The sequence below is a fragment of the Caretta caretta genome, chromosome 9, assembly GCF_965140235.1.
Source record: "Caretta caretta isolate rCarCar2 chromosome 9, rCarCar1.hap1, whole genome shotgun sequence".
NCBI lineage: Eukaryota > Metazoa > Chordata > Testudines > Cheloniidae > Caretta > Caretta caretta.
In genome coordinates this window covers 88,054,066-88,074,443 of record NC_134214.1, presented here as the reverse complement: position 1 = coordinate 88,074,443, position 20,378 = coordinate 88,054,066, and the positions used below count along the sequence as shown (strand labels likewise).

The 20,378-nt window shown below is 42.3% G+C and overlaps 1 protein-coding gene across 15 annotated transcripts in view; it reads right to left on the bottom strand.

Moving 5' to 3' along the window:
• TENM1 (teneurin transmembrane protein 1) overlaps positions 1-20,378 on the bottom strand; it is a 1,415,133-nt gene that overhangs the window by 14,541 nt on the left and 1,380,214 nt on the right. For all 15 annotated transcript variants that reach the window (XM_075132522.1, XM_075132521.1, XM_048862940.2 and 12 more), the window contains 2 exons: positions 16,332-16,567; positions 6,117-6,413 (listed from right to left, as the gene is read on the bottom strand). In XM_075132522.1, the coding sequence (XP_074988623.1) occupies positions 6,117-6,413; positions 16,332-16,567 (533 nt within the window). The remainder of the gene's footprint in view (positions 1-6,116; positions 6,414-16,331; positions 16,568-20,378) is intronic.

Below are 20,378 nucleotides of genomic sequence, written 5' to 3'. Positions count from 1 at the left end.
TTCTGAGTTTCAGCTCAATATGCAGACAAAGGAGTTCCTGACAAATTCATCTGAACCAAACTTCAGAAACCTTTATGGTTTGTCAATCTTATTAACAAATGGAGCTGCCACAATGTGTCCAGATAAGGGAGGACTCATATTTTTATGTGGTTTCCAAGCTATATGAGGATTCTCTCTGGGTTAGATTCCAAATTTTTGGAGGATCAGACATAAATACCTTAAAATATGTACAGCAGAGGATATCTTAAAAGTACACATTTACAACTTTAAAATGTATAAATAAAAATAAATAAAATAATTGGATTTCCGAGCATATAATATCACCTATCAGCTTTATTGCTTGTCTTGCTAGAGTCATTTCTCCAGATTCCTGTGGTTAACAGCTTAGAAAATGTTTGGAAACTCATGGTATCTTGGATATTTTCAATGGTTGCCACTATCTTTTTTTAGTTGTAGAGGACGCTGTTTGGAGATACACTTCCAGTGTGTACTGAAATGCTCTTGAAGAAATGGCACACAGAAAATATGATGCTCCACCTTGGAGTATGCAACTTTGGTACCCTTGTTATGTGACCTGTATCTCTAAAGAGAATTGCAGATAATGGTTGTTGAGGAAACTCTGTCATGAAGCCTTTACCAAAGTGGAATAATTGTTTCCATCTCCTTTCATTTTTTTTCAAAAAAGTGAATAGAATCATCGAATCATAGAATATAAGGGTTGGAAGGGACCCCAGAAGGTCATCTAGTCCAACCCCCTGCTCGAAGCAGGACCAATTCCCAGTTAAATCATCCCAGCCAGGGCTTTGTCAAGCCTGACCTTAAAAACCTCTAAGGAAGGAGATTCTACCACCTCCCTAGGTAACGCATTCCAGTGTTTCACCACCCTCTTAGTGAAAAAGTTTTTCCTAATATCCAATCTAAACCTCCCCCACTGCAGCTTGAGACCATTACTCCTCATACTGTCATCTGCTACCATTGAGAACAGTCTAGAGCCATCCTCTTTGGAACCCCCTTTCAGGTAGTTGAAAGCAGCTATCAAATCCCCCTTCATTCTTCTCTTCTGCAGGCTAAACAATCCCAGCTCCCTCAGCCTCTCCTCATAAGTCATGTGTTCCAGACCCCTAATCATTTTTGTTGCCCTTCGCTGGACTCTCTCCAATCTATCCACATCCTTCCTGTAGTGTGGGGCCCAAAACTGGACACAGTACTCCAGATGAGGCCTCACCAATGTCGAATAGAGGGGAACGATCACGTCCCTCGATCTGCTCGCTATGCCCCTACTTATACATCCCAAAATGCCATTGGCCTTCTTGGCAACAAGGGCCCACTGCTGACTCATATCCAGCTTCTCGTCCACTGTCACCCCTAGGTCCTTTTCCGCAGAACTGCTGCCTAGCCATTCGGTCCCTACTCTGTAGCTGTGCATTGGGTTCTTCCGTCCTAAGTGCAGGACCCTGCACTTATCCTTATTGAACCTCATCAGATTTCTTTTGGCCCAATCCTCCAATTTGTCTAGGTCCTTCTGTATCCTATCCCTCCCCTCCAGCGTATCTACCACTCCTCCCAGTTTAGTATCATCCGCAAATTTGCTGAGAGTGCAATCCACACCATCCTCCAGATCATTAATGAAGATATTGAACAAAACCGGCCCCAGGACTGACCCTTGGGGCACTCCACTTGATACCGGCTGCCAACTAGACATGGAGCCATTGATCACTACCCGTTGAGCCCGACAATCTAGCCAGCTTTCTACCCACCTTATAGTGCATTCTTCCAGCCCATACTTCCTTAACTTGCTGACAAGAATACTGTGGGAGACCGTGTCAAAAGCTGTATTCCACTGTATTCCAAAAGCAATACAGTGCTCCTTGGAAACCAATATCTTTATGCACAGGATACAATATAGGCAGTGGTACTATAAGCTTTTTTACACTGTTCCATAATCCTGACCTAGAAGGGCCACCTCTGTAAATCAGAGGATAATTCAGTTTCAATATCCTTTAAGTATTTGACTTCTCAACACATCTCAACACAGAATGACAACACATGTCAAAAGTGAGGGTGGGTTTTGTGGACCCCTGTCCACTTGGAACTGGACTGAGCCCATCAACACATTTTATATAAGTCATTAACAACTCTCAGATGCCAATGACCTTTGCCCACTGCTGATCTTGGCAGATATGAATCAATGACCTTAGAGGCCTGCAACTTTCCTTCCCATTTTTAATGCAATCCGAACCTTATCTTCCTTTACACTTGAAAATCACTTATATATTTTTAAATATATTATTCTAATGAAGCACATTAGCTGAGGATCCGGGGACCTACAGGCCGGTAAGCCTCACCACAGTCCGTGGAAAAATCATGGAGCAGGTCCTCAAGGAATCAATTCTGAAGCACTTTGAGGAGAGGAAAGTGATCAGGAACAGTCAGCATGGATTCACCAAGGGCAAGTCATGCCTGACTAACTAATTGCCTTTTATGATGAGATAACTGACTCTGTGGATTAGGGGAAAGCAGTGGACGTGTTATTCCTTGACTTTAGCAAAGCTTTTGACACTGTCTCCCACAGTATTCTTGCCAGCAAGTTAAAGAAGTATGGGCTGGAGGAATGGATTATAAGGTGGATAGAAAGCTGGATAGATCATCGGGCTCAACGGGTAATGATCAATGGCTTCAGCTCTAGTTGGCAGCCAGTATCAAGTGGAGTGCCCCAAAGATCGGTCCTGGGGCTGGTTTTGTCCAATATCTTCATTAATGATCTGGAGGATGGCGTGGATTGCACCCTCAGCAAGTTTGCAGATGACACTAAACTGGGAGGAGTGGAGATACGCTGGAGGGTAGGGATAGGATACAGAGGGACCTAGACAAATTAGAGGATTGGGCCAAATGAAATCTGATGAGGTTCAACAAGGACAAGTGCAGAGTCCTGCACTTAGGACGGAAGAATCCCAGGCACTGCTACAGACTAGGGACCGAATGGCTAGGCAGCAGTTCTGCAGAAAAGGACCTAGGGGTTACAGTGGATGAGAAGCTGGATATGAGTCAACAGTGTGCCCTTGTTGCCAAGAAGGCCAATGGCATTTTGGGATGTAGAAGTAGGGGCATTGCCAGCAGATCGAGGGACGTGATCATTCCCCTCTATTCGACATTGGTGAGGCTTCATCTGGAGTACTGTGTCCAGTTTTGGGCCCCACACAACAAGAAGGATGTGTAAAACTTGCAAAAAGTCCAGCGGAGGGCAACAAAAAGGATTAGGGTGATTGAGCACATGATTTATGAGGAGAGGCTGAGGGAATTGGTATTATTTAGTCTGCAGAAGAGAAGAATGAGGGGGGATTTGATAGTTGCTTTCAACTACCTGAAAGGGGGTTCCAAAGAGGATGGATCTAGACTGTTCTCGGTGGTAGCAGATGACAGAACAAGGAGTAATGGTCTCAAGTTGCAGTGGAGGAGGTTTAGGTTGTATATTAGGAAAAAACTTTTTGACTAGGAGAGTGGTGAAGCACTGGAATGGGTTACCTAAGGAGGTGGTGGAATCTCCTTTCTTAGCGGTTTTTAAGGTCAGGCTTGACAAAGCCCTGGCTGGGATGATTTCATAGAATCATAGAATATCAGGGTTGGAAGAGACCTCAGGAGGTCATCTTGTCCAACCCCCTGCTCAAAAGCAGGACCCATCCCCAATTAAATCATCCCAGCCAGGGCTTTGTCAAGCCTGACCTTAAAAACTTCTAAGGAAGGAGATTCCACCACCTCCCTAGGCAACGCATTCCAGTGTTTCACCACCCTCCTAGTGAAAAAGTTTTTCCTAATATCCAACCTAAACCTCCCCCACTGCAACTTGAGACCATTACTCCTTGTCCTGTCCTCTTCCACCACTGAGAATAGTCTAGAACCATCCTCTCTGGAACCACCTCTCAGGTAGTTGAAAACAGCTATCAAATCCCCCCTCATTCTTCTCTTCTGCAGACTAAACAATCCCAGTTCCCTCAGCCTCTCCTCATAAGTCATGTGTTCCAGACCCCTAATCATTTTTGTTGCCCTTCGCTGGACTCTTTCCAATTTATCCACATCCTTCTTGTAGTGTGGGGCCCAAAACTGGACACAGTACTCCAGATGAGGCCTCACCAATGTCGAATAGAGGGGGACGATCACGTCCCTCGATCTGCTCGCTATGCCCCTACTTATACATCCCAAAATGCCATTGGCCTTCTTGGCAACAAGGGCACACTGCGGACTCATATCCAGCTTCTCGTCCACTGTCACCCCTAGGTCCTTTTCCGCAGAACTGCTGCCTAGCCATTCGGTCCCTACTCTGTAGCTGTGCATTGGGTTCTTCCGTCCTAAGTGCAGGACCCTGCACTTATCCTTATTGAATCTCATCAGATTTCTTTTGGCCCAATCCTCCAATTTGTCTAGGTCCCTCTGTATCCTATCCCTCCCCTCCAGCGTATCTACCACTCCTCCCAGTTTAGTATCATCCGCAAATTTGCTGAGAGTGCAATCCACACCATCCTCCAGATCATTTATGAAGATATTGAACAAAACTGGCCCCAGGACCGACCCGTGGGGCACTCCACTTGACACCGGCTGCCAACTAGACATGGAGCCATTGATCACTACCCGTTGAGCCCGACAATCTAGCCAACTTTCTACCCACCTTATAGTGCAATCATCCAGCCCATACTTCTTTAACTTGCTGACAAGAATACTGTGGGAGACCGTGTCAAAAGCTTTGCTAAAGTCAAGATACAATACATCCACTGCTTTCCCTTCATCCACAGAACCAGTAATCTCATCATAGAAGGCAATTAGATTAGTCAGGCATGACCTTCCCTTGGTGAATCCATGCTGACTGTTCCTGATCACTTTCCTCTCATGTAAGTGCTTCAGGATTGATTCTTTGAGGACCTGCTCCATGATTTTTCCGGGGACTGAAGTGAGGCTGACTGGCCTGTAGTTCCCAGGATCCTCCTTCTTCCCTTTTTTAAAGATTGGCACTACATTAGCCTTTTTCCAGTCATCCGGGACTTCTCCCGTTCACCACGAGGTTTCAAAGATAATGGCCAATGGCTCTGCAATCACAGCCGCCAGTTCCTTTAGCACTCTCGGATGCAACTTGTCCGGCCCCATGGACTTGTGCATGTCCAGCTTTTCTAAATAGTCCCTAACCACCTCTTTCTCCACAGAGGGCTGGCCATCTATCCCCCATGTTGTGATGCCCAGCGCAGTAGTCTGGGAGCTGACCTTGTTCGTGAAGACAGAGGCAAAAAAAGCATTGAGTACATTAGCTTTTTCCACATCCTCTGTCACTAGGTTGCCTCCCTCATTCATTAAGGGGCCCACACTTTCCTTGGCTTTCTTCTTGTTGCCAACATACCTGAAGAAACCCTTCTTGTTACTCTTAACATCTCTCGCTAGCTGTAGCTCCAGGTGCGATTTGGCCTTCCTAATTTCATTCCTACATGCCTGAGCAATATTTTTATACTCTTCCCTGGTCATATGTCCAACCTTCCACTTCTTGTAAGCTTCTTTTTTATGCTTAAGATCTGCTAGGATTTCACCATTAAGCCAAGCTGGTCGCCTGCCATATTTACTATTCTTTCGACACATCGGGATGGTTTGTCCCTGTAACCTCAACAGGGATTTAGTTGAGGTTTGGTCCTGTTTTGAGCAAGAGGTTGGACTAGATGACCTTCTGAGGTCTCTTCCAAACCTGATAATTCTATGAACTGAAACAAAAATCAAAACTAGTTTAATTCCACATGCCACTTATTCTAGCATAAACGTGTTACCACTCAATTTTATAGTTCTGCATAAATTTTTCCTTTGGGAAAGTCTCTTTCAAAAAAGTGAATAAACTTGTCAAAATGAAACAAAGGGAAAACATTCCACCAAATTTAATTTTAATACATGCCCAACGACAGTTTTCTAAGTGATGACAGTCCAAAGACATTTTATCTAAATACATAATTGTTCCCATTTACAGTTAAAAAGGGTTCTTAGTTACTTTTACTGGAGGCTTACCATGACAGTGAATGTATTTACAATTTAGTCTCTATATTGAGATAAATTTCCTGCCTTCAATATAATAATCCATTTTTCAATTGATTTACCTTTTCTAAGTATGTGTAGCTCCATATTTTACCATCTGCCCATGTTCTGGAAACTATCTTTCCACTTGGATCATACTCCATTTTCTCAGTCCATGTTCCTCTCTGAATGTAGGTCACTAATCCTGAATGTGAGTAAGTGATGTTGACTTCATTATATTTGCTGATGGGTGACCACAGAATTGGACGTCCCGTCTGGTCATACAGAATCCGAAGAGTGAATTTTCGATGGTCATCATAGATCTTTCCTGTTCTGGTTACGTGGTCAAAATCAATGGATAACAGGTTTCTGTTGTGGGCCTAAAGATAAATATGTAAGAATAATGTGTCTATATACAATTGCAGCATTTCTATGACAACTAAATGATCAAATATAGTAATTATTAAGGATGAGAAAATCCAAAGTTTCAGCCCGTTACAAATAGTTGGAATATGAAACTTACCTAAAAGTAAAACGTGAATTTTGCTCCCCAATTTTGGGACTCTGATTTACACAAGGAGGGAGATATTTGCATTTGCCCCCTCCCTGTATTTATAAAATTGCATTTAAAATGTTATTTTACTTACAAGGTTTTAAGGAAAGTGAATCCAGAAAGTGAAGAGAGTGAGACCTTTCAGTTTAAAGTGTATGCTAGTCACAATGTTCAGGGCTGTATTGTTCACAGTTAGTCTTACTGATTCTTTGTTGAAATAGCAGTGGCTTTATGTAACATCAGCTTGTCCCCACCAAAGCATTTCCATAGGTGTACTGCAATATGGCTTGCCTTGTAATAAGCAATCTGCCACCTGCAAGGAAAGACCCAAGCATGCTACAGCTGAACAGCCTCTCTGGTTGTGACAGACTGATGTTACCCAGGGCAACTGCAACAGCTGATACACTAAATGAAATGTATACAAACAGAAAATCTTCCCAGGAGAACTTTTGTGAGGTTATTAGCAATTGCTTTGGAATTTAGAATTAGCACGTACTATTAGCTTCCCTTGACACAACTAAATCTCTTACACCTATCATGTTTCACATTTCAACACATTAGGATTTGCTTTATGCAAAACCTCCAATTCTAACACGCTAAAATTTCCTTTCATCTCTGTTCTTATCTTGTCCCAAGTCGTCCTCCTTTCTTCATCTTTCTTCTTCCTGTGTGTTGACTTCCTGACTCCATGCAAGGAAAGATGTGAAGCTGAGCCGGCTCTATATATTAACACAGACATTCTGCTTTTCCTAATCTCCATTAATATTGATAGCATAGTTACTATTCTGTGGCTGTCGATATTAAGGTACACATGAAAGTAGTACCAAAAATGGAACAGATATGTTAGCAGACACACACACTCCACTCACGTCCATAAACTTCGTCACATGGGATCAGGGAAGCGGACCATGAGGGAGTGAAGGCAGAAGAAACTGACCGATAGTGGCAATCGATCCAGAAGAATCAAATAGTTCCATTGTCCGGCCACACCGGAAGAAAGACTGGAGGCAATGGATGGGGTTTAATTAGGCTGCAATTTTATTCACTTAAAATATCTGGGGGTACACAGCATTAAATTATATAGTGCAGGTCATCATGCTTTTTTTAATCATTTCCATGTAATCCCCAACCTGACCCCAGCCATCCTGTTTCTGGGACTGAACCATCCTCCCCCGTAAAAGGATTAAGGGGGCTAGAAAAGGCTCCCCTTTGTACCAGACATAGGAGCTCCAAACCACCCTTGCTCAGCACCCTTAAGGGATGCTTTCTTTTACATCCTTTTCCAATCCATTTTATCCAATAACAATATCCCTTTCATACTGAGTACCTGCACTGGCCATCTACCACACGTTTTACGAACTAAGATGTGACATTATAACCTAAATCCCCTGCCCCAGCAGGGGTTCCAAACCTGCTGGGGGGAAGGTGAAAAATCCCAGCCCATCTCAGCCAGTCTGGCGTTGAGGGAAAAAATCCTTCCCAGCCCCATAGGGAAAAGTGGAAACGAGTGTAATAACCACAGTGGATCATGAAGGAACCTGGTGCTTTTTCAGATTCTATCAGTGGGACGGTCAGAGTTTGCCAGCCCATTCTCCAGGACTGCATGGGATATTAATACCCCGCATCCTTCTGGTCAGCTGCTGGGGCAGTGACACCCCTCCCTGGCACCCCCTCTCCTGTCCAGCTGTTTCCTGCTTCTTCCCATTTCATACTGGTGAACTTTCCCCCTTCCGCCACATTTGCTAGCAGTTGCAGGGGGAGCCCTTAAAGGAGCAACAACCCTTTTTCTTCCAGTCAGCAAGGCAAGGACTCACTGCATAAAGTTGCAGTGGGCACTGTTAGATGGAATATATAGGCCTAAAAAGTAAAAAATGTTAACATAATCCAGTTGCTGTCCATCATTAAACAATGTTAGACAAGGTTCAGGGTTTGGTATACCTCTGTATAGCTTGGTATACCTTAGCTGGCTTAATGCCATGACAAATACACCATTAAAATTCCTTTGAACCTTTTCTTAAAGGTACAGAAAAAGAAGGAAAACAGTTAAATCATTTAAAATGTAAAGTATTGAATAAGGTTTTCATTTTAACCACATCCTTTGTTCCCTTTAGCTCGAGAGAGTTTTAGAAGGAAAAACCCACTTGCCTGACAGTCTCTTAAATGGTATTTCAAGACGGTAATAACTGTTCCTTTTGTGGAAAAAAGACATTATTAGCTGCAATGGGCGGGAGAGGTTGTTATTGCTGTTGTTGTTAAAGTCAGATCCCATTTCCCAAGAAGACAAAACAAGACAAACCCACACAGAAGGGGAGAGAAAAGAACAGCAAATAAAGAAAAAGCAGCTTCTGTCTCTGGTGTTGACTTTCACTTGCAGTCGGAAAAACACAGGCACCAAACATGGCCTTATCAGCCACTTCAAGACCTTGCAAAATTGTCCCAGCATCGGGCTGTTTAGGGCATTGCTTTTAGTTACCTCTTTCTGGTCACAGACTTACAGCAGTGTTTCAAAAGTACGGTCATGGTCAGCTAACCCAGACTCTTATTAGACATAAGGAAAAAGGAGAGAGAGAGATAGAAAAGAGAAGAAACTAAGGTAGGGAAGGAAAAGGGCACATGGAGGGAGGAGACAAGGTCTTACATCCCAGGTGGAGTTCGAGATTTAGCCAAAATTGGCAGAGGTGGTGATGTCATCTGGCTCCCTCTTTCTGGCCCAGTTTGGTCAGCACATCTTTCAGGATTTGGATGATGAAGGACCTGGATCCCAGGAGATGGTAGTGGTGGAAGCCATGATGGTGAAGCTCACTCCAATAGCCATTCCCCCTGCCCCAAAGTCTCTTTCTTTAAGAACCGCAAGGGGGAGTGAAGGGTGGACTAGCCCATCCTCTCATTATTTTGTCCAAAAATTAGGCCTAGTTTTTGACACACCAATTTTGGTTCCATTCTTTTCTTGTTTACCAAGAATGATCTTAACATAATGCTTGCATTATATCAGGAGGCCTTTTATCTCCCTTTTCTACCTTTTCCCATCAACAGTTTTGTTCTAGGTTCTTGTGGCATTGTATGAACCTACACTCTCTTTTTACCAATGATGGTAAATTTGTAGACCCAATTACCACAACATCACATATTGGATGAGGAGGGCAGATTATGGTTGCATAGTCTGCTCCTCATTAGAGTTCACAGCAGTCGACAATAGCAATTAACAGTGCCAGCATTCTTCTGTACACCAGCTGTCTTGATGCACGATATCCATGTCCTGCAACACTCCTGTTACTCCAGCTTCAAGTGTCTTCTGAGCAGAGAATAGACTAATCATACTATGTTGTGTCAAAATTTGTGGACAAATAGGTTAAATTAAGAAGGCAATTCCAATCCTGTGAGGTCCAAATGAAAATTTGAACCCAGATCTCTGACAATGAAATGCATCTTCCCTCACATATCTCCTTAAATTTTTCAGTCACCAAAGACAATCATAATTATCATTATGCTCAGTTTTAATTAGAGATGTGCAATTATCAACTATCATCTAGGGAACCATAAAATAGATTGTTTATTGACTTGTTTCTTCAAACTACCAGTGCTCAATGCTTGCATTAATTTATTTTGAACAATAAATTGTGATATAACTTCTCACAGCAGGGATGCTGTCACATTGTGTGTTTATACAATGCCCAGCACAACGGAGCCCTGGTCCTAATTGTGGCCTGTGGGTACAGCTCTAAAATAAATGTTAAATAGTACTAGCCCACGCTGTGGTTCACACATAGTGTGAGTGATTAAAAGGAACATCTTTTCTGTCTTTAGATACAAATTGTTTGAAAACCTAGAAGAAGCAGGTGTTGATTCTTTAACTATCTTTCCTGTGGTTTTATATATATACACATCTCTAAATTTAATAGTGTTCCTTTACTACAGTTGTAAAATACCTACATACTTCAGTAGATGGCTGTAACTATTACATTTTATGTTCTAATGATAGCTAAAGAGCCTAAGTAAAAAGTGATTTTCAGTTCAACTACATTTGTTGGTATATTTGTGTGACGGATATTTCTTAGTAAATTTACTTTCTCTGAAACCAGGATTGGTAATAAAACACATTGAAAAGAAAGTAGAGGATAAATCTTGACTAATATTCTTTTACCATCTATGTGTAAATTTAATGTTCTCCTTATTATTAATATTATGATTGTAGGGCAATCTAAATGCAGACATGACTCAATGAATAAGAATCAAAAACAGACCAGAAAGGGATGAGGCATATTCACATCTTGCTGGTTTTGTAAAATTCAGTGTGTTATTTCTGTTTTTGTTTTTTATTTTATAATTCACTTTTCAGAAGTGCAAGGCAGAACTGGATTTTTAGAAGGGATTGCCTTTAGAAGGGAACCCTCATTTCTAAGCCAACACAAAAATCTTGATTTGAAATCTCAGTGGTTTTGCTTAAAGATGGTTTCTGAAGTCTCTGCACAACTGAGTAATGAGCTAATGTGAGGAAAGTGAATTAGGATATTCCAATATCCAGCACAAGTCAAATGTGCGCTTACAAACTTTGCCTACATTGTGATTTTCCCATGCCAATAAGGAGGAACTGGCTATCAAAGAACCAGATCCTCAGAGGATGCAAATTGGTGTAGTTCCACTGACTTCAATTCTCAGACCTAACGTGTACCAAAAACATATAAACTAGTCTGCAGGTTTGTGTACATTCTTGTATGTTCAGTGAAGCCAAACTAATTAACACCACCTGAGGAACTCACCCAATAACTGTAAAGTAACTAGTTAGAGGACTGATAATATTATGGAAAAAATATTTGTTAACCAGCATAACAAACATATCTGTTCAAGCCCGTATCCTCAAAACTTCTGACTTGAGTTTTACACAGCAAGGTCGTTTTTTTTTTTTTAAGTGCAAATAAGTGGGACTAGCCAGGCATCTAATTCTCAATTTTGTAGACAGTCACTTGTAAAAAATGGATTGTATTCAGTTCTGAGTTCCCTAAGTTATGCAAAAGAAAGGAGTAAGCAGCACCGAATTCTAATTGATATATTACTATGCATCATGCTCATTGGTTTTAACAGCAGCCTTTGCTTCATTTTCAGAAGTCAATTAAAACAGAAGTTCAATTGATTAAAAAAAGAAGGCTTGCTAGATTAAAATTCATGTTAAAATGCCTGTTTGTATGTAGATTTACTATTAATATAAAGACTGTACATACGCATACGGACTGTTTTGCACATTTGGTGAAGGCACTAGGTCAGAGCATTCTACACTTTAAAAAGTTATGTTTAATTTCAGAGTTATCCACCTGATTGGATTTTCGGAGCCTGTTTGGCCCCTACTACAGCATTCTATTTACTAATGTGATAGATCAGGGGTTGGGACCCCTGAGGGGGTCGCAGGGTTATTACACAGGGGGTTGCGAGCTGTCAGCCTCCACCCCAAACCCCGCTTTGCCTCCAGCATTTATAATGGTGTTAAATATATTTTAAAGTGTTTTTAATTTATAAGGGGGGTTGCACTCAGGGGCTTGCTATGTGAAAGGGGTCACCAGTACAAAAGTTTGAGAACCACTGTGCTGGATCCTCTTCTCGGTTCCATTTCTGGGAAGAAGAATTCTTACCATGCAGTCTTGCTACTTTTAAAAAACATAACTTTTATACCTTTCTTCAAGGCCTGCTACTAGCATGGGTAAGCTGTCTCTCCTCCAAGGATGAATTAACAATCCTCTGGGGGTGGGGGTCGCATGCTTTTGTGCTGCCTATTAATGGGGACTGGGAATTAAGAGCATTAGAAAGTCCTAGAGAGGAAGAAGTCTTCTACTTTTATAACCTGGCCTCTTTTTATCCTACTCCCTAGTTGTCTGCTTTTAAATTTATTTCCCTATCACTCAAACGCATTTGTATTGGTTGCTTCAATGGACTGAATTACTTGGCTACTTTAACCACATCAGTGCTAAATTTTAAGTGAAATAATTTGACCTGAATTCTGCCCTTCATTCTCAAAACTTTTGGATTGTGCCACCTGCTTTTTTATTGAATTTTGAGGACTCCCGCAAGTCTATTCATCTCCAGTGAGAATCAGCCTAAGCCCTGGGGCCTCCTCTTACACATATTCTCAAAATCCAGCATCATATTCCCACATCACTGGCTTTCCAAGGCATGATCTAGCTATTGTAGGGCTTTATACGGTGCCTATCCCCATATTACCAAGTGCTTAGTAACTTTATTTTCAAAATGTGACCCAATATGAACTAAGGCCGAAGTGCCACTTGTTTTGATTTGTATTCCAGCCCTCAATTGACATAACTTTTTTGTAATTGTACCCACATAATAGTTTTCAAAGATTTGTCAATAATAAGCCCTAAATACCTTTAATTTATGTAGTCTATTGGCCTCATGCTTTTTATTTGATTTTTGTTGTTGATGCTATACTGCTTTTCCTTTTCAAAGGGCCTAGTTACCTTGCAGGATGCAGCTCTCTCTGTGAAAACCTAATCTGCACTGATACTCTGACTCTGTGTCTAACTGCATTGTTCCTCACAATTCCCTACATCTCCCTGACTCCTCCTTCTCTATCACAACTAAATTAAAACTTTTGTCTTCAGTGTCAAAGCCCGACACAAGCCCGCTATGCTATATATTTGACTTGTGACCCTATGCCCACTTTATCAACAATACCAGCTTAGATACTCAGTTTGTCCTTTCTCTTAGAAGTATCCCTGATCCTATTCACAAGCATGGAATGCCTTCTCTTGCCCACCAAGCCATCACACGCTCCTCATTCAAGTCACTCCAGAAAGCTCACCTCTTCCAGGATGCTCACAAGAAGTGACTCATTGCTAGCCACTCTCATAGCTTTAGTATTTTTTGTTTATAAAAGGTGGGAGAGAGGAAAATAACCAACCAAAAATCCTAACCCAAGACCCAAAATGTACTGGTACCTATGCTCAGTGACCATGTGAGCTCCCTTGTTCAAGATACAAAATCTCAGATGAACTTGGCACAAAAGGATTCAACTTTAAAGGGGAAAAATGATTTTTACCTTACACTTTAGAAGACAGAGCAAAAATACACTTCTCCCATTTGTATTTAAAATGATCATTTAATCTAGTGTAATTAAGTTCAAATTGCCCCCTTCCCTGGGAATATCCTCACGAGATTTCTCCCCTGATTGCAAAGAGGTGTGGTTAGAGACAGAATCTCATAAGAGTTTTCAATCCAGCACTTACATTTTCAGAATCAGAAAAAGAATACAAATACATTAAAAGACTAGCATTCTGGCAAGAGTGGAGGAATGTGGTCCCCCACAGGTTGGGCCCACAAATCCTGCTGACACCTTGAGATCTGCGCCTTAACCGCATCTCTGGCTTTGCTCTATGGCAGTGGTGTTCCAATAGAGCAGGAACACCTCTAACCTGGGCTTCCCAAAGAACCATCCCTCAAAGGGGAATTCCATTGTGGAGCGGGAATGGGGGTGGACATGGATATGAAGAAATAATATAGGTAGAATAATATTCTTTGCCAAATCCTGTCTTTATCTCATCCAGTCCAATCCCAGCATGCCATTGTTTGCCCTCCATCTTCGTGTAGCTATCGATGGTGTCTAGGGGAGAAGAAGACTCTTCCATATAGGCAGCTGAGATGCCTTTCTGAGCCAGAGAGGGGATCCATGTGTAGATGGTCTCTGTGGTGTGCAGATCTCAAAAGTACAATCAAGCTCTTTTTAATTTACCATAATGACGATACAAGATGATACTATTGTGATGTGGCTGGATTTTTTTGGAGGGGTGGAGCTTCCATGACAGTATGTCAAGTGAGTAATACACTGTAGATTCTCTTACTGAACGGAACAACAAATGGACTAGCAATTTCATGCAGTTTCAACTCAGCACTTGATCTACGGGTGCTTTAGTTTGTTTATAATTTTTCAATAAATGGACATATTTCACTTCTTAAGCATATTTCACTCCTCTAGGCCCAACCCACTTGTGAACCTTCTCCTTTTTTGGCATGTGCTCTTGAGGAAAACAAAGGTGCAGATGAAAATGAGTTAAAAGAACATGGAATGAAATTAGCCAATGGAAAATTTAAGGGGAATATCAGAAAAATATTGGGCAGAATGAAGCACTTGAACATATCACAACATGAGGCAGAATACATAATCAGATGCACCTTTTACATTGATCACTTTTATGATTCAATGCACTTAAATATGTGTTTTGCAGTTATTTAAGCACAGTCTGAAAGACTTACACAGAAATGAACCAACTGTTGAATTGCACCTTGAAGGCCGTTTGAACCACCCATTCATTCCTACAACATGCACATTTGCCAATAGAGTACATTAGAGAACTGGTCAACCACTTTCCCGATCATAACGAAAATGAGGATTCAAACTGTGACAAAGAAGAGGTGACCTGGACAATCTGAGGAAATGCAAGGGAAACCAAATGAGGCTTTGTCCCATATGCAAGATATTTGTGAGGAAATTATGATCCAGTGGTCTGAAAGGCATTCGGTCTGACAGTTTGTTTAATAACAGACGGGTGCTATGTCATGATAACCACACTCTGATCACTGGTTGGGTTCATGATTCACTAATAGATTCATTGTCTTTTTGTTCTGTATTTGTACAGCCCTAAGCCTAATGGTCCATGGCTACGGATCCTAGATGCTACAGTCATACAAATAACAAGCAGTAATAATATAACAACAATTAAATACTTAAAGAAGTGAACGTGTGCATACATTATCCAAGTTTAAAAATGGGGATTAAACTGAATAACTTCACACATTTTGCTGAGAAAAAAATCATGTAGGACTGACAACCAAGATGCATCCTTGAAATATTTGATTGCATACATTCACCATTTAATTTGGCATAAGGTAAGATAATACATATGTATGCACCCCATTGTTGCTAATCATTACTTTGAATATTAAATATTCCCACTCATTTTACAGGTGTTTCAAGCAGTGTTGTGTCAAAAAAAATATAACTGATTTCTTAAAGCACTTTTTTTTTTTAAAGAAGTTAACAGTTGCTTTGGGTCTTACTGTTAATCAAACGCTGAATGTGACCATCTGTCATTATAATCTGTGAATTCTCAGGAAGGAAAATACAAACCAAGGATGCAATGTTAAAAATGATTGTTTATTAGGGACCAGATTGTGACCTGGCTAATGCACTCATACAGGGGAATGACAGATGCAAGTTGTGTCATGGGTACCATAAGGAAAGAGAGAGAACAGCACCATGGAGGCGTAGCTTTGATTTGCCCTAATCTTCCCCTTCTGCCAGATGTACTGGCAAGTGCAGTTCAGCAGCCCCCCAGCAGAAGTAATCTGCCCCAGGTACAGCACTGGGCAGCTGGCAGAGATTACCTCCACCCAGAATAAGAAGGGAAGTCAGGACGCAAAAACTCACAATCTGCTACTGGGGCAGAGTAACTACATGTTGCCCCTCACCCTGGGCTTTTGTCACAAATCACAATTTAGCCCTTGTTAAAAAATAAAAAAAAAAGCAATTATATTGGGAGGTCAAGTTTAACAACTAAAATCAAACAACAATGGATCAGAATCCCCGTGAACTTTGGAGAAACCATTTGCATGTGAAATCTGTGGCTAAGGACTAACTCTAAAATATAATCTTCCTTACGATTTTTATAAAGAAATAAATTTCAACATGACTGAATTCAGTGGTCTTCAAAAGAAATGCTGCACTTTACAAAAGAGGAATCCTTACCCGTAACCTTCTCTCAAATGCTGAGATATTGCCTTTGGTCTGCTCCTTCCTTTGCCTCCATTCTATGAGGTTTGAATTATGCTCTCCAGGTAATGAGATATTGCACTTTCCCAAAGTGGGGTTAACAACGCCTGCAAGAATGTGGGGCTCTGTGTTTAGAGTGATCTCCATTCCGCTGGCAAAGGTAACCCTCAGCGAACCATCTGGGCTGACCCGATAGATATTCTGCGTGTTGTCTGTCAATAAAACAAGAAAATGGGGAAAGTTCAGTTCTCCAGCTTCATGAAACAAATGTTAGATGTGCAAAGGTATGTTTGTCCATGGTTTATAGGCAGCTGTATATATACCAACTTCTGTATACGTTTGTAACCTGGAGGCTGCAGGTCTTCAGACATGTAAACAAATTTTCAGTAGATTTAGGCCTTATTATTTTCATATTGGAGACATCCTGAATAAAGGGCATCTGCCTTCAGATCATAGGCTTTTAAAAAAGTGAATTCATCACGTTGGCTTTTTGCCAATTTGACAGTATGCTGATGATTAGTCCGTTGGGATCAATATGCCACTTATATAGTAAAGCTTATATAACCCTTAAATGAACTTAACGAAGAATTGAGGTTGAGTCTGACAGTTATTTCTTCAACTGTCTAGGATAAGAACCTCTCCCCCAACTCTGTTCTTTTTAAGCCAAAGCCCTATTTCTGGTTGTGGGAGGATTTCCCTGGCACAGATGCTGTGGAAATCAGTGATAAGGCTGCCTTCTGAGGACCCCCTCCACAAGCCCTGGCATAGGGAGCATGTCAGGGGTGCAGCTGGCAGCAGGAGGGAATATGTCAGTGGTGATACCAGAACATGAAATGCTGTGAAGAATCTAGGCAGTGCTGCAGCCCATAGGGCACCCACTTGAAGCTGCCATAAGCTTAGATAGGCTTCAAGTATAGTCTAAATTACGCTGAAGGCCTCGGAGCAGCCCTGGATTGGAACAGTGCTCAGGTGGTTTAAAGGCACCTTAAGTCTTCCTTCCCCAGGCTGTGAATTCTGTGCTGCACCTCTCAGGGTACATCTACCCTGGAGCTGGAAGGTGTAATTTCCAGCTCGATGAGACATACATACACTAGCTTTTATTGAGCTTGTGCACTAAAAATAGAGTGTAGCTGCAATCGCTTGAGCAGAGGCAGTAGCTAGCCACCTGACTATGGACCTAGGGTCTGGGATGGGATTGTAGTCAGGTGGTTAGCTTTGCCCACCACTCGGACTATGGTGGCTAACACTTCTATTTTTTGCTTGCTAGCTCAATCACCTCCCACCTTCTATAAAAAAACCTCTCACCACCAACAAAAAAATTCAAGGAGGAAGAAAAACTATTAGTAGACTGAACATTTTAGAAGAGATTTTGTTAAATGACCTCAGGAATCTGAGGCAGGGCATTTAGTCATATTTCAGCAAGAGAAAAGGAGTACTTGTGCCATCTTAGAGACTAACCAATTTATTTGAGCATGAGCTTTCGTGAGCTACAGCTCACTTCATCGGATGCATACCGTGGAAACTGCAGAAGACATTATATACACACACAGAGACCATGAAACAATACCTCCTCCCGCCCCACTGTCCTGCTGATAATAGCTTATCTAAAGTGATCATCAAGTTGGGCCATTTCCAGCACAAATCCAGGTTTTCTCACCCTCCGCCCCCCCCCCCCACCAAACTCACTCTCCTGCTGGTAATAGCCCATCCAAAGTGACCACTCTCTTCACAATGTGTGTGATAATCAAGGTGGGCCATTTCCTGAATAGGTCGGAATATGAACAAGAGGCTGCTCGGCAGCTCTCCAACACCACTTTCTACAAGCCATTACCCTATGATCCCACTGAGGGTTACCAAAAGCAACTACAGCATTTGCTCAAGAAACTTCCTGAAAAAGCACAAGATCAAATCCGCACAGACACACCCCTGGAACCCTGACCTGGGATATTCTATCTACTACACAAGATCCATAAACCTGGAAATCCTGGGCACCCCATCATCTCAGGCATTGGCACCCTGACAGCAGGATTGTCCGGCTATGTAGACTCCCTCCTCAGGCCCTACGCTACCAGCACTCCCAGCTACCTTCGAGACACCACTGACTTCCTGAGGAAACTTCAATCCATCGGTGATCTTCCTGATAACACCATCCTGGCCACTATGGATGTAGAAGCCCTCTACACCAACATTCCACACAAAGATGGACTACAAGCCGTCAAGAACATTATCCCCGATAATGTCACGGCTAACCTGGTGCCTGAACTTTGTGACTTTGTCCTTACCCATAACTATTTTACATTTGGGGACAATGTATACCTTCAGATCAGCGGCACTGCTATGGGTACCCACATGGCCCCACAGTATGCCAACATTTTTATGGCTGATTTAGAACAACGCTTCCTCAGCTCTCGTCCCCTAAAGCCCCTACTCTACTTGCGCTATATTGATGACATCTTCGTCATCTGGACCCATGGAAAAGAAGCCCTTGAGGAATTCCACCATGATTTCAACAATTTCCATCCCACCATCAACCTCAGCCTGGTCCAGTCCACACAAGAGATCCACTTCCTGGACACTACAGTGCTAATAAACAATGGTCACATAACCACCACCCTATACCGGAAACCTACTGACTGCTATTCCTACCTACATGCCTCCAGCTTTCACCCTGACCACACCACACGATCCATTGTCTACAGCCAAGCTCTGCGATACAACCGCATTTGCTCCAACCCCTCAGACAGAGACAAACACCTACAAGATCTCTGTCAAGCTTTCTTACAACTACAATACCCACCTGCGGAAGTGAAGAAACAAATTGATAGAGCCAGAAGAGTTCCCAGAAGTCACCTACTACAGGACAGGCCTAACAAAGAAAATAGCAGAACGCCACTAGCCGTCACCTTCAGCCCCCAACTAAAACCCCTCCAACGCTTTATTAAGGATCTACAACCTATCCTGAAGGATGACCCAACACTCTCACAAATCTTGGGAGACCTACAAGGACCTGTAGTCCTTGTCTACAGACAGCCCCGCAACCTGAAGCAAATACTCACCAACAACCACATACTACACAACAGAACCACTAACCCAGGAACCTATCCTTGCAACAAAGCCCGTTGCCAACTGTGCCCACATATCTATTCAGGGGACACCATCACAGGGCCTAATAACATCAGCTACACTATCAGAGGCTCGTTCACCTGCACATCTTCCAATGTGATATATGCCATCATGTGCCAGCAATGCCCCTCTGCCATTTACATTGGTCAAACTGGACAGTCTCTACGTAAAAGAATAAATGGACACAAATCAGATGTCAAGAATTATAACATTCATAAACCAGTTGGAGAACACTTCAATCTCTCTGGTCACGCAATCACAGACATGAAGGTCGCTATCTTACAACAAAAAAACTTCAAATCCAGACTCCAGCAAGAAACTGCTGAATTGGAATTCATTTGCAAATTGGATACTATTAATTTAGGCTTAAATAGAGACTGGGAGTGGCTAAGTCATTATGCAAGGTCGCCTATTTCCCCTTGTTTTTTCCTACCCCCCCCCCCCCCCCCGAAGATGTTCTGGTTAAACTTGGATTTAAACTTGGAGAGTGGTCAGTTTGGATGAGCTGTTGCCAGCAGGAGAGTGAGTTTGTGTGCGTGTGTGTGTTTCCGGGGGGGGTGGGTGGGTGAGAAAGCCTGGATTTGTGCTGGAAATGGCCCACCTTGATTACCATGCACATTGTAGGGAGAGTGGTCACTTTGGATGAGCTATTACCAGCAGGAGAGTGAGTTTGTGTGTGTATGGGGGTGGGGGGGTGAGAAAACCTGGATTTGTGCTGGAAATGGCCCACCTTGATTATCATGCACATTGTAGGGAGAGTGGTCACTTTGGATAAGCTATTACCAGCAGGAGAGTGAGTTTGTGTGTGTGGTTTTTGGAGGGGGGTGAGGGGGTGAGAGAACCTGGATTTGTGCAGGAAATGGACCACCTTGATTATCATACACATTGTGAAGAGAGTGG